This window comes from Drosophila arizonae, chromosome 5 (assembly GCF_054131065.1).
Source record: "Drosophila arizonae isolate 15081-1271.41 chromosome 5, UAZ_ARI_1.0, whole genome shotgun sequence".
Classification (NCBI taxonomy): domain Eukaryota; kingdom Metazoa; phylum Arthropoda; class Insecta; order Diptera; family Drosophilidae; genus Drosophila; species Drosophila arizonae.
In genome coordinates this window covers 16539970-16553420 of record NC_142925.1, presented here as the reverse complement: position 1 = coordinate 16553420, position 13451 = coordinate 16539970, and the positions used below count along the sequence as shown (strand labels likewise).

The 13451-nt window shown below is 39.8% G+C and overlaps 3 protein-coding genes across 4 annotated transcripts; 1 reads left to right on the top strand and 2 right to left on the bottom strand.

Annotated features, from left to right (window-relative positions):
- The first annotated feature begins 3 nt into the window (after positions 1 to 3).
- On the top strand, positions 4 to 1549 carry Fen1 (Flap structure-specific endonuclease 1). The gene is made up of 2 exons (XM_018012401.2): positions 4 to 279; positions 336 to 1549. The coding sequence occupies exons 1-2, from the start codon at positions 198 to 200 to the stop codon at positions 1418 to 1420; spliced, it is 1167 nt and encodes a 388-aa protein (XP_017867890.1). The 5' UTR covers positions 4 to 197; the 3' UTR covers positions 1421 to 1549.
- Positions 1438 to 5489, bottom strand: IntS8 (integrator complex subunit 8). Of its 2 annotated transcripts, none has more exons than XM_089471210.1 (8): positions 5295 to 5489; positions 4937 to 5188; positions 4477 to 4869; positions 4308 to 4419; positions 3298 to 4247; positions 2358 to 3231; positions 1837 to 2299; positions 1438 to 1768 (listed from the first exon to the last, which is right to left on the bottom strand). In XM_089471210.1, exons 2-8 carry the CDS (start codon positions 5049 to 5051, stop codon positions 1649 to 1651), a joined length of 3027 nt encoding a protein of 1008 aa, XP_089327336.1. In that variant the 5' UTR covers positions 5052 to 5188; positions 5295 to 5489; the 3' UTR covers positions 1438 to 1648. The 2 variants fall into 2 exon arrangements, with proteins under 2 accessions (XP_089327336.1, XP_017867883.1); XM_018012394.2 differs by having other exon boundaries at positions 4937 to 5158.
- Positions 5490 to 11075: 5586 nt separating this feature from the next.
- On the bottom strand, positions 11076 to 12348 carry LOC108616888 (ficolin-2). The gene is made up of 2 exons (XM_018012402.2): positions 11545 to 12348; positions 11076 to 11472 (listed from the first exon to the last, which is right to left on the bottom strand). Exons 1-2 carry the CDS (start codon positions 12129 to 12131, stop codon positions 11340 to 11342), a joined length of 720 nt encoding a protein of 239 aa, XP_017867891.1. The 5' UTR covers positions 12132 to 12348; the 3' UTR covers positions 11076 to 11339.
- Positions 12349 to 13451: the final 1103 nt, after the last annotated feature.

Sequence of the window (13451 nt, the reverse complement as noted above, 5' to 3'; positions counted from 1 at the left end):
AATATAACTTATTGAACTTTGTCCCATAAACATTTATCTATCGATATACTTACAATATACAGTTGCAGTTAATTGACACTCACAAGGAGACGCGTGCACAACATTTGCAACGAAAAGCGCGCGTAGTGCACTCATCTGGCGAAATCATATTTATAAACAAATTTAAAACGCTGATCAACGCACAATAAACAATTGTCATGGGAATTTTAGGCCTTTCAAAGCTTATTGCAGATTTGGCGCCTCTTGCAATACGTGAAAGTGAAATAAAAAACTTTTTTGGTAAGTGTGGCTCGCCGGCTTCTGGTATTGAAAGTAAATTGAATAATCTTTTGCAGGTCGTAAAGTTGCCATTGATGCTAGCATGTGTTTGTACCAATTTTTAATTGCGGTTCGATCCGAGGGCGCCCAGCTGGCTACTGTTAACGGCGATCCAACGTCACATCTGATGGGCATGTTCTATCGAACCATTCGGCTGCTCGACAATGGCATTAAGCCGGTCTACGTCTTCGATGGAAAGCCGCCAGATTTGAAGGCTGGTGAGCTTGCTAAGCGCGCCGAGCGACGCGAGGAGGCTGAAAAAGCACTCAAAGTGGCCACCGACGCGGGCGACGAGGCGGAGATAGAGAAATTCAATCGTCGCTTAGTGCGTGTCACCAAGGAGCACTCGAACGAAGCCAAAGAGCTGCTTAAGCTCATGGGTGTTCCATACGTGGATGCGCCCTGCGAGGCTGAGGCCCAGTGCGCTGCTCTGGTCAAGGCAGGCAAAGTGTATGCCACGGCAACGGAAGATATGGACGCACTAACCTTTGGATCTTGCAAGCTGCTCCGCTACCTGACGTACAGCGAAGCGCGTAAGATGCCCGTCAAAGAGTTCAGCTACGACAAGGTGCTGCAAGGCCTGGAGCTAACGAGCAAGGAGTTCATCGATCTGTGCATTCTCATGGGCTGTGATTACTGCGACAGCATCAAGGGCATCGGACCCAAGCGCGCCATAGAGCTCATCAAAACCTATCGAGACATTGAGACCATATTGGAGAACATTGACACCAGCAAATATATAGTGCCAGAGAACTGGAACTATCAAAGGGCACGCGAGCTGTTTGTGGAGCCAGAAGTAACAGACGCGAGCACCATTGATCTGAAATGGACGGCTCCCGACGAGGATGGCCTGGTGCAATTCCTCTGCGGGGATCGTCAGTTCAACGAAGAGCGCGTGCGCAATGGTGCCAGAAAGTTGCTCAAGTCCAAGCAGTCACAGACGCAGGTCCGACTCGATAGCTTCTTCAAGGCACTGCCCAGTTCGCCCAACGCCACTGCTGCGGCCAAACGGAAGGCCGAGGAGATCAAGAAGAGTGCGAACAATAAGAAGGCGAAGACAAGCGGCGGCAGCGGTGCTGCACGCGGCAGGAGACCAAAGTAATCTAAGATAACAAACAGTTCCCAACGAAAAAAATACAAATTTCTTTAATTTAACCACAAAATCATATTGCTAACACTTTAAGCTTAGAAACTAATCGTCGTACAATTACAAAAACTCTTGCAGCTTAAACTCTAATTGGTCTTCGAAGTGGGCTTGGTCGTGGATGTGGATGTGGGTGTGCTGTGGGTGTAGTTTCTAGCGAGGATCGGGCGGCATCCTCGCCCGCAACTACAGCAAATACTGCTTGGCCAGGGCGCGCAAGAAGCGCGATTTGCGAACCATGGCGCTCTCTCGTTTGATCTCCTCATTGTTGTTGGCATTCAGCTCCAAGGTGCCCATCATTGAGATCTACAGAGCGAGAGGAGAAATTTAATCAGTAAAAAATTAATTGAATTATTTGAGGCATTCTGACTTACAGCCTCCAGCTTGCGACTGTGCTCGCCTCGCTTGGCATGGAGATTGACAATAAACTCGAGCAGCGTCGTGTCCCATATGCAGCTGTAGTAGGCATCCATGGCATCTGTGAAATTGGAGCACTTCTCGGTGAGATTCTTGAAGACGATACCATAGTCGATCTCATCGAGAAACTGACAGAGCACGGTGGCCTGCATGTGGCAGCCCAGGTTGGCCGCACACCTAATCATCTTCCTAATGACATAGTCATCGGCCACATTCCGCTGCAGCGGCATGGTGCAGTAGTCGGTGCCGGTGACCAGGGCGTTGACATAGCACCGCATCGCGGACTCATTGTTGCCAATGGCCAGCTCCAGATCACCCTTCATCTTCAGCCACGAGACCGTCTGCGGATAATAGCTGAGCGCCTCCGAGAGCAGCCACTGCAGCGTCTCAGAAACACTGCGCAGGCTGTAACCATTCGGGCTAGAAAGATTAATCAGAGGTGAGTTATTTATATGTTTGGGGATTTATGTGGACTAACTTGTTAATGCTGGTGGGCCAGAGCTGCATGTACTCGCAGCTCAGATCGTGATTGGGATCGTCCTTCAGTATGTTGTGCATTTTGCCGAGCATGGATATGGCCAGTCCGAAGACACTCTGATGCCGCACACGCTGCAGGAATGCTTGGAGCGCGCTGCTGGCGCCGATGCCGGCGCCGGCGGCAGCCGCCCGCTTGGGCACATTGAGGAACATGCTCAGCATCAGTTCCCAGGCGTCGCGGCACACTTTCTTGGGGCCCTTCATCTTTTCCATTTCAATGAAGGTGGCCGCAAAGGCCAGCGGCAACTCCAGCTGCTGTGCCCGCTTGTCGAGGTAAAGAAGTGGCGGAAAATCGGTTAGATTAAGTAGCATGATGGCGCAGCTCTCCAGGATTTCCAGTCTTGGCATTATGGAGTCGCCCGCCTGCAATGCGCCCAGACACTGCTTGCAGCGCGTGCCCAGCGCTTGCAAGTCGAGTGGCTTCTGATGCCATTCGTCCAGGCACTGCGTAATTTGTATGTGCAGGATCTCCCACGTTATCAGCTTGCACATCATCTGCGCGCTGCTGCCCAGCTCCTGGCGCTGTGTCTCGGACTTGAGCACACTCAGCATGGATACGGCGTCAATGTAGCTGCCACGTGTCGCCAGCTCACGCGCTTTGCCCAGCAGCACATAGCTGAAGTCTTGCAGGAAGCTAACGGGCATCGCCATGATCAATGCCTTCAGCGGCTGCGGCACATCCCAGCTGGGATTGATGGCCCACAGTGGCTTGCCGGGCGCCGTGCCGCACAGTTTCACCAGCAGTATGCGCACGCTATTCGCATTGGTGCAGCTAATCAGCTGGCGCTCCAGAGCGGCAACATCGACGCGGGTCACTGAGAGCAAGAAAATGAGTTGGGATTAAAAAGTGATCGGCTTTACAGTTATAGCTTTAGACTCACTCTTGGAGTGGCAAATCCAATCGTTAAGCGTGGCCAAGGAATTGCTCAGCACTGGCAGCGATGCCTGCACCAGCTGCTCTTCCAAGTCGACCAGCTCCTCACTGGAGAAGATAGCCATGCCGCGCAGCGTGTGCAGCAGCTGTCGACTCTGCTCCATCTGCTGTTTCTGCTGCTGGTGCAGCACACAGTCGATGAGAAAATGCTTCAGAGCCGATTGCTCCACATCGCTGCAGTATGTCAGCGCGTCTTGCATTGCCTCCATGATGGGCGGCATGTAGTCCAGATCGTGATACTTCTCAAAGTACTCGACGCTGCCAAATATGTTGCCCCACTCGAAGACGGTGCGCACCACATTGAGAGCGGCCACATGCAGCAGCAGCTGCGGTGGCATCTCCTTGAGCAGCCCCGTTGAGATGGCTCCCTCAATGTCCAGCTCGACGTTACGCCGGCTCACCAGCGGAATTTCACGTGCGCGATTGTCTTGGCGCAGTATGGGGATAATGTCCGCATAGCTGTTGAGCAGGGATTGATGGAAGCGCTCCAATAGCGTCTGCTGCTGCGCACTAATTCCGCAGGCCTGCAGCAGTCCCTCCAGCTCCTCGGCGCGAACGTGACAAAAGTAACGCGTCGCACCGGCGGGAATCGCCTGCAGACTCGCGTTGCAAGCAGCCGCCGCCTCGCGGGCCAGCACGTACTGCTTGGTGTGGAGGTAGTAATGGGCCAGCTCATACTGCAGCTGGGCGCGCAGCTCTTGGGGCGTAATCAGGTGCATCAGGTCATAGTTCTGAGCCGTGCTCAGCGCGTCGCACTGCAGCGCCACAAAGCTGTCGTAGTGAAACACATAGAAAGGCTTGCTGGCTGCCGCCGGCGAGCACAGCTGCTCGAGATATTCGATGGAAGGCTGGGTGGGTGTGTCCAAAAACTGCTGCAGCTGATCGACGGTCTGAAACCTACTCAAGAGAAGCTCACTCAATACAAAGGTACTCATAATATGTATATTTAGGACTTACATGGGTGGCCGTGGACTCTTCAGTGCGCTGTCTTTGATGAGCTGCAGCCGCAGTACCATCCTGTGGTAGATGGTGAGAGCAAAGCGCGCCGCACGCTCATTGCCCGTGGGCGCTGCAATAGAGATTGCTATGAAACAAGTCTTATATTCATAATCTCGAGGGAGCATACAAATCTTTAGATCGAAATCACTGAGAAAAGGAATGCTGACGATGCGACCGTAGCTAATGGTGCACAGATCACGCAGTAGACCCAGCTGCATGATCACGGGCAAACCCTTCTCCAGGGCATCCAAATCCCATCTGAGCCAGGTGGCCACCTTTAGCTCCAGGATCTTGAGGGCCAACTGTTTGCGTGTCAACTGCAACTGATGCTGCTGTTGCTGCTGCTGTGTTAGGAGCGGCACATTGAGTGCCGCGGAGGCCGCTGGGGTGGTGGCATTGGCGCCGACGCTCGCGCCACTTATATTCTGCAAATCGCTTCCTGGCGTTACCACGGTGGACGCAATTGCCGTGTCCGGTGTCATGCTGATGAACTGCATGATGAGTTCCACAGCGCTGGGTTCTGCAAGAATTTAGTGGCCAATGTTAGATCTGTAAAGTTTGGATCAGATTTCACAGTATCCACGTACCGGGATTTTTACATTGCAAATGCTCTGTGATTTTATTTGGATCTAGAAGAAACTCGAACCACAACACTGTCTCCGCTGCCAGCGGCACTGGCTTTGGCTTCAAAGGGTCCTCCATCGTGTGTTGATAAATTAAGTCCCTGATTCTTCTTCGTCAAACATATGTTTTCGGCATCAGAAAAATTAACATTTTGTTCAAATGTTATGTTAACAGCAGCAAGTGAACTGTAAACGAATAAACATTCCTGTTTCAAGCTACTGACAGAATTAAATATTTATATTAATTTATTAGGTCACTTATTTAATTTAAAAACTGAATTAGTGGGCTAATTTATTTCAATTTAAACTTGGATTAGCATACCATGGCTTAAATATAGCAGTTGCTAACAGTTCTAAAATTTACGTTACTAGCATCACCGTCCTCATGGCATAGATATAAACGAGAACTGTTATTTAAATAATTAAGTTTTTTTTATAGAAAATTTAGCTGAATATCCATTCTATATATATTTTGAACATTTGCAAATCCAAGAAAACGAAAGCAATAATAAAATAGTTTCATTTGAATGTCAACCTGTGACTGTACAATATATATTGTTATAACTACATATCGATATATAAATATCGGCAGTTTTTTAACATCGTCAACAGCATTTAGCGCTTTACAGCACTGTTAGTTTAGCGCGGATTATCAACAATTGTCTAGCGGGTTTAATTTAAAAATGGAAATTGAAATATTGTAATGTGGTTATATTTACCGTAAAGTGCATCATTTACTTCATAAAACTTATTTTAATGTATTTCATATATTATGGTAAACATTCATATATATGAATTTCATTAATAAATACCAAGCACTTTAAAATCAATTTATTGGCATTTTAATTAACATCTAATCGTCGACACAATTTTTGACTTAACGTCATAAAATTTATGTTTATAACGCACATAAATCGATAAAGGTCATAGACGATAAAAGAGGAGTACACGAATATGTTCTTTCACCCTTTTTTTGGTTCATTAAAAATGTAAAAGAGTTTGAATATTTTTCGGTTGATTTATGCAAATCAGTTGAATTTTATTGGTGACGCCCATAAGTTAGAGTCATGGACTTTTTATGTATGAATGTGTATACCCTGCAGCCATAAAAAGGGATAAATGAGGTTTTATTATAGATGTGAAAGTTAAATATGGAAGTATTATACAAATAGGAAATCAAACAATAAACTAACTATTTTAAATGTTGCCCTGTCTTGCATGTAAAATATTTAATGTATAATAAATTACAAAATTAAAATACAAAAATAATGCAAAATTTAAAATTATAATTATTTTAAATTAGATTTTTAATTTACATATTCATATTTAATTCTAGCTAATATTTAATTTAATTCTGCATATTTAGAAATAATATCATGTACCCGAATTTTTTACAGTGTTGTTTTATCTTATTTCAAGTTCGGTCTCGTTTCACATTAAAAAAGAAAAAACTCCGGCTTTGGCGCTTTATCTTGAACTTTATGAGCATTTCATAGAATAAGCTGCAAATAAATATTTAATGTTCAGGTGATTTTATGCAAATTATATATGCATACGAATGATTTTAATTGACTAAGATTATGGAGGTTGCTATTGTTGTTGGTGCTGCTGCTTTTTGATGACATTGTTCATGCGCTTGGTTAAGATCGAGTGGGAGAGAGAGAGAGCGATGGATAAATGGGAGGCATAGAGGGAGATAGCGAGAAAGAAGAGAGAGTAAAAACACTAACCAAGCCTGAACAATTAAATAAAAAATATTTTAATCATATATGTTTGATTGTAAAATAAAATTAATTTATTCCCCTTCTAGTAATAAGTTTATAGCAAAGATGTAGTACTTTCAATTTGATTTTGTTGTTAATTACTTAAATGTTGTTTGCCCAACTTTATCTTTTATAATTTTTTATGATTTAAAAATAAAACGTTTCAATTTAATTTTTGTATTAATAAATTTCATACTAAAATATTTAGTATATACACATATAAATATGACATGCCACAAAACGATTTATATATTATTTTAAATTTAGTGTTGTTAAAAATATGATTTATTTTTTGCAGACCAGTCAATCCAAAAATATGAATGACACGCTCGCTATGAATTTTTTTTTTTTTTAGTTTCATTTTAGAACGAATTTTAAACTAGAGATTATACGTATGTGTCTGTATAATTTAATGGAATTATTTACTTGCTTTTGACATTGAAATTCATGGATACGTTTTGGGGCCAATAAAGATGTCAAATGCGTTTAAAGTGTTCTAAATATCATTTCGGTTATAAAATATAAAAATTCAAAATATAAATATTTTGAAATTATGCAACTTCAGTAAATTTATTGTATCTAAAATGCTTAAATTACATAAATACAAAGCAAGGTTTTTTTACGCCCATATTTTTAATTTATAAAGATTAATGGTATTTTCCATCCCTAAAAACTTTTAATCAGCATATTTTGAAAAGCTAAATCTATATATTTAATGGGATCAAAGTTGTTTGCCAAGAATGTGCACACGCAGTCGATTTGCTTTAGATTATATACATAGTTGAATTAATATATATAAGAGTGTTAACATCTTTTTTGTTCTGTTTTATTTAAATGAATTGAACAAATTCGAAATCTCATCTCGCATAGCATTAATTAAACGTCTCAATAACAGGCGCAGGTTATCTGTTCCGGCAGCACTTATGGAATTTTTGATTAGAGCTGAAAGTTTTTGTCAAATCTCTAACCGACAGTCCATATGAATGCTATACCATATAATGAATGAATGAATATATTGGGTTGCCATGGGCCATCGGAACCGAACGTCGCGACCCAAAGCCAAATAAATTTATGCAAAATATGCCAAACTTTGTTCTTGTGTGTGAATGTAAATTTCTTTTGTGTCGCTCGTTTAGTGACATTAACTAAAGCAGCTGAAGACACACAAAAATATTAGGCAATGCGGGTAGGAGTGACTACTGGATACTCTACGATTCTGGCAATCTTTCTAGCTGTCTGTGGGAACAGGCAGATATATAACAGACCTCACAGTCTTGGCTTGATTTTAAATTTTCATTTGGAATCCCTTGAAATAGGATTGCTCATGCTGCCTCCAACCCTCTTCTTCTGCTCTCTATTATTTTTATACATTTTAATAAGCTTTATACCCAACTTACATATTTATCCATGTATAGTTTTGATATCAATTTCTAATCAAATCATATTGTAGATAACTGACTTCATGCTGTCAAAATTTAACGTTTAGCAGAGCTATAAAATATATTTTTAATTTGATAAAGATAAGATCGCGGGGGGATAAAAACTTAGCTGTCAAAACGCAAGTAGAAAAACCAAACTTTTATCTCTATAGCCAATCAAATTTATAGACAATTTCTAAATCTTTTGTTATAGTAATACAATATCATTAAGTCAACCCGATATATCTATACTTGGTTAATCCGAAGCTGACTAAAATAAACTTTGGCAAAATTAACTCAATTGTTAGAATATAGATCGAGTCTATTTTTGATGGCATTAACTTGATGCGTATCACATTTTATGACAGCATTTTAATACCCTATACAATTGTATGAAAATATACGAAACCACTAAAGAAATTCAAGAGGAGCTTTAACATTTTTATAGCACTTCGATAAGACCCTGATCGATTCTATTGATTGAATCGTAAATTTGTTTTTGTATTTTACATTTTATTTTTAACATATCTTTGTTGTATTGGTTTTTCATGTTTTGTTGTTGTTTTGTTTTATTTTGTGTAGCTATTTGCATTTTATGCAGGTTGATTAGCTCGTGCCATTCAGAATGTCAAACTATTCTGCATATTTATTGCTTTGGCCTAGCTATACGGCGAGTAAAATATGTTTATCGATGGCTAACTGAGTGACCCAGTGAAATTCCTATTGTTTAAAATATTCATATGCTAATTCCAAGCACACACACACACACAGACACAATAAAAAAGAACGGATATCAAACATTATATATATCCATTCTTTTTTTTTAATACGGCGCTCACATGACTTTAAAAGAAAGGCAAAAATAAAAAAAGAGAAATAGATTTATATTTGTATTTAAAAAAAAAAAGAAAATGTAGTTAAAGAAAATGTCGCGCTCTTTTCTTATTTTCTGTTAATATTTCAAAATGTCATTAATAATGCCATAAATTAACTAAATTCATTGCTATTGCTAAATCTTTTACGTACGAAGGCAACAAGCAAAAAAAAAAAAAAAAAAAAAAAAAAAATTAAAAATATTTGAAAAAAAAAATGGAAATGTTTTAAAAATGTTTTTCAAGAATTTCGTGTCTGTCGCCTGCTGGCAGGCGGCATGGAAACAGCAACATGAAAATCTTTCAACAGCAGTTGACAGCGCCACACTCACACACACACGCACATACGCACACACATATGCAGAGTGAGAGTGCGACACCTACGCACACCTACACACACACTCTGGCAGTCAGACACTCTCAGCTACTCCGCTTGGGGAGGCATCAAAAATCTTAATTTCTTTGACTGAAATGATGAAAATTGTGCCGAGGTTCTGGCTGCCTCCGTGTCGCCGTTGATGGGTTTTGAAATGAGGCGCGTTGCTCAAATATTTCCACACTTCCTGGTGAAATTAAAACGACAAAAGCTAAGAGCTGCAGCAAAAACGAAGCTCTTAACGCACTTTAAATGCCCTTTCTCGATAATAATCGAGTTTAAGCTGTTTAATTTTAATTTTTTTTATAAAGCACACTGAACTACCTGGAATATGGAATATGGTATATAGAATATGGAATATTTAATATGGAATATGAAATATATAAATGGAATATATAACTACCTGGAATATGGAATATGGTATATAGAATATGGAATATATAATATGGAATATGAAATATATAAATGGAATAATATAGAATATAGAATATAGAATATAGAATATAGAATATAGAATATAGAATATAGAATATAGAATATAGAATATAGAATATAGAATATAGAATATAGAATAGAATATAGAATAGAATATAGAATATAGAATATAGAATATAGAATATAGAATATAGAATATAGAATATAGAATATAGAATATAGAATATAGAATATAGAATATAGAATATAGAATATAGAATATAGAATATAGAATATAGAATATAGAATATAGAATATAGAATATGTTTTTCTCTGTTTTGTATAACAAGTATTCATTAGTATTTATTAGCTTTGATGCACTTGTAATACCCTATACTTCTATAACAGCCTGATTTTAATTTAAAATATGCTTAAATATTTTTTAAAGCTTTATTTCTTTGCACATGGGAAATATTTAGGAGTTAATAATAATAATAATTTATAAATCCGCTCTTTGGTTAGGGATTGGCTCAAAGTAAATATCGGTTTAATTGTAAAAGCCAAGACTAGTTTTACACAACACTTTACATATAATTAATTACTTTTAGTATATATTCTATACATTCTCTGTATTTTTGCAAGCGTATATTCAGCATGTTTTATTATACTTCAGTATATTTGTAATGCTTTTATAGTATGTCTTTTTTAATTTTATTATATTAGTTGTTTCAATATATTTTAGTAAATTTTCAATAGATTTAGAAGGTAACATAATTCTTAGTTAAATTTTAATGCTACTCTAAATACCCTACAATACTTAGTTTTTACACCCATTGCACATTTCCCATTTATTTGTAACATCTCTCTAAGGCCATATTCAACATTTTTCAATAGCTGATAAACTCTTGGCTGCTCGGCAATTTGTTCGAGATTCGAAATACCCTTTCGCCTAAGGGACGCATGAGTAATGAAAATGTCTTTGTCGCTGCCATGGTCTGTGCCGTGTGAGTTTTTTGGAAATGTTGTTTCAAAATGTTCGCTCAAATATTGTTCTAGACATTCGTGGCTATTTCTTCTTATTTTTTTTTTTTTTATATAGAATTTCTTAGCTGTCGCCACAGTGAATATTGTTAAGCAGACATACATACAGATGCACAGATACACACACAGATACAGCTACAGATTCATATAGTACAAACATAAGACATTTAGTGCGTGAAGACGTCGCATTTTGTTCTAATTTTGTGTCCAAAACAGATATTTTTCTTTAGTTTTTGTCGTTCGGGCTCTGTGTTTATTGGTATCATTTTCAACGTAATACTCGCAATTAAGAGTTTCTATTTTCGGTCGGCTCCGACAAACTGTCGGGAGCGAACATTTTGACAAAGTTATGCGGAATTTACAGATCGTGACTGGAACAGCTGTCAGCGGACCAAATGATCCTACATCAAAATCTAAACACATTTTCCCCTGGATCACAAGATCTATGGCAGTCAAAGTCGTTGGGCATTATCTGCGTATTATCTATTTCAGTGGACGTATCATCATTTGCACTCGCTTGTACGAATAGTTAACGCCCAGCCACTGGACCCAGCAGACGCCACGCCCAGCCAGAGCGTTTCCGTACTCGCCGCCCAAGTATTCGCCATTCAGATTGCTGGAGAAATCAAAGATATATATATATATATATATTTGATGATTTATATAGATATATCGTATCATGACTTACCTGTACATGCAGCTGTTATACCACCAGGCACCTGAGAACTGAGCAGCGCAGTTGCTGGTGCTGTTGTCGTTGTCGCGATCGAAGGTGCTGAACTTCGAGTACTGCTGATACCTGAGCGCATCGCCAGCCGTGCCGGAATAGCTGCCCAGGGTATTTAGGCCATAGAGATTCGCCTCGTTGCCAATGGCAAACGCATTGTACTTGGCGAAGCGAGTGTGGCCCTGAAAGTCCTCCAGGTGCACATAGAGTTCGTTGCGCTGATTCGTAGTTAGAGCATTCAGCTTGTCCAGGCCAATGAAGAAGCTGCCGTTCAGCTCGCCAAAGCCCTGCTGGTACGTGGACCAATTGCGGAAGAAGTTAAGTCTGGCATCGACACGGCGCTGGATGACCAGCCAGCCGGTGCCATTGAGCGTCGCATCGCAGTAGACATCGAAGGGCTCGCCGCCATTTAGCTGTATCTTGTAGATGCCATTCTTCTTGGCCTTGGCATCCTTGCAGTTGGCAGGATACTTCTTATATACCGTTGCTACCTCAGCGGTGGCCACGCTCACGCACAGCAGCGACAACACAATCTGCAGAACTCCCATGTCGACAATCTCGTTCAATCGAACTACTTTGACTAAAGAGTCAATTATTCGCACTGTCCACTTTATAGTGATAGACCCAGCACAATGAGCAATGAGTCATTTGCTTTTGACACTGATTAGATTGCAGTTAACTTCCTGGAAATTTAGCGCTCCTCTTGGGGGAGTAACAAATAGAATTGATATAGATTCGTTATCCCCAGAAAAAAGCACACACGGTTCTTAGCTCGCTTACTGCCAAAACTCAATTGAAAGACAGTTGATAAGATTGGCCAACTTGACCAAAAGATATCAATATGTGCTTGACTGAGTTGGAATTACTCTAACTATGGAGTGTACTTTTAGGTGTTCTAAAAGTGTTGTTAAAATTTAAGAGTATTATAGAGCGAATATAAAAATTTCCTATATAGAAAATATAGTATGATATTAGAATTTATTTCTAGGTCTGTTTTAGTGATCGATAATATCTTGACAAAAAATATCAAAGATTTGTATAAGCTGATAAAAAAATTATAGGACTTATAGTTATCGGAAAATTATTATCTACAAAATAAATATACAAAAATATCATATGCATAGTCTGAATAAAAAATCGAGTTAGTCCCAACTGAGTTCCATTGCTCATATGAGTCAACCTATCAGTTGCTTGAAAATCTGAATATGAGAAACTTTATGAAGATTTATGAAGTATTCTTCACCTATTACATATATAAACTATAGAATGTAAAATTTCAACATCAGTCATTTATCTATTAAAGCTATATAAAGCATTCAATGAAATAATTTAGCTGTGATCATTTTTAACTTGTTAAGAATCGGCGGCAATGCGTTTACTCTAAATAGCTTCTTGGTTACAAAGGCAGTCGAATAGATCTCTAACGGCTTTGCAGAGTCATTTAAACTAGTTGGGTTTCTGGGTTCTCTCTGAACAGGTAAGCAGTTAATTGTTTGCCGATTCACCTTTTGTACGTTTTGTATTGAACAGATCGTGCATCTCATCGAGTCCCACATGCCGTTCACTTCAGCCACGATTTACCGTTTACGTTTGTTCCATCAACAGTCAATGTATATGTATATATATATATATATATATATATGTGTGTGTATATAAATCTTGCCACAACAGAAATCAAAATCAAACGAATCAACGATCGATCGACTCTTTGATGGTCCCAGCCAGCAATGACACACATTTGTCAAAACGGGCCCACTTCAAAAGGCCGTCGGAGCCAGACAATGTGGCCAAGTGCAGAGTAAAAGCAAAAACCAAAGCCAAAATCAAATGCAAAGGCAAACAGTGAACAGTAAACAGCAAACAACAAA

What these genes read in the sequence shown, in the direction of transcription:
- LOC108616888 (XM_018012402.2), bottom strand. Translation starts at nt 12,131, where the DNA reads ATGGGAGTTCTGCAGATTGTGTTGTCGCTGCTGTGCGTGAGCGTGGCC. An exon ending in TATAACAGCTGCATGTACAG is followed by an intron (nt 11,473 to 11,544) that starts GTAAGTCATGAT and finishes TGATTTCTCCAG; the next exon opens with CAATCTGAATGGCGAATACT.
- IntS8 (XM_089471210.1), bottom strand. Translation starts at nt 5,051, where the DNA reads ATGGAGGACCCTTTGAAGCCAAAGCCAGTGCCGCTGGCAGCGGAGACA. An exon ending in AAGAGTCCACGGCCACCCAT is followed by an intron (nt 4,248 to 4,307) that starts GTAAGTCCTAAA and finishes TCTCTTGAGTAG; the next exon opens with GTTTCAGACCGTCGATCAGC. An exon ending in TGGCCCACCAGCATTAACAA is followed by an intron (nt 2,300 to 2,357) that starts GTTAGTCCACAT and finishes TAATCTTTCTAG; the next exon opens with CCCGAATGGTTACAGCCTGC.
- Fen1 (XM_018012401.2), top strand. Translation starts at nt 198, where the DNA reads ATGGGAATTTTAGGCCTTTCAAAGCTTATTGCAGATTTGGCGCCTCTT. An exon ending in TGAAATAAAAAACTTTTTTG is followed by an intron (nt 280 to 335) that starts GTAAGTGTGGCT and finishes AATCTTTTGCAG; the next exon opens with GTCGTAAAGTTGCCATTGAT.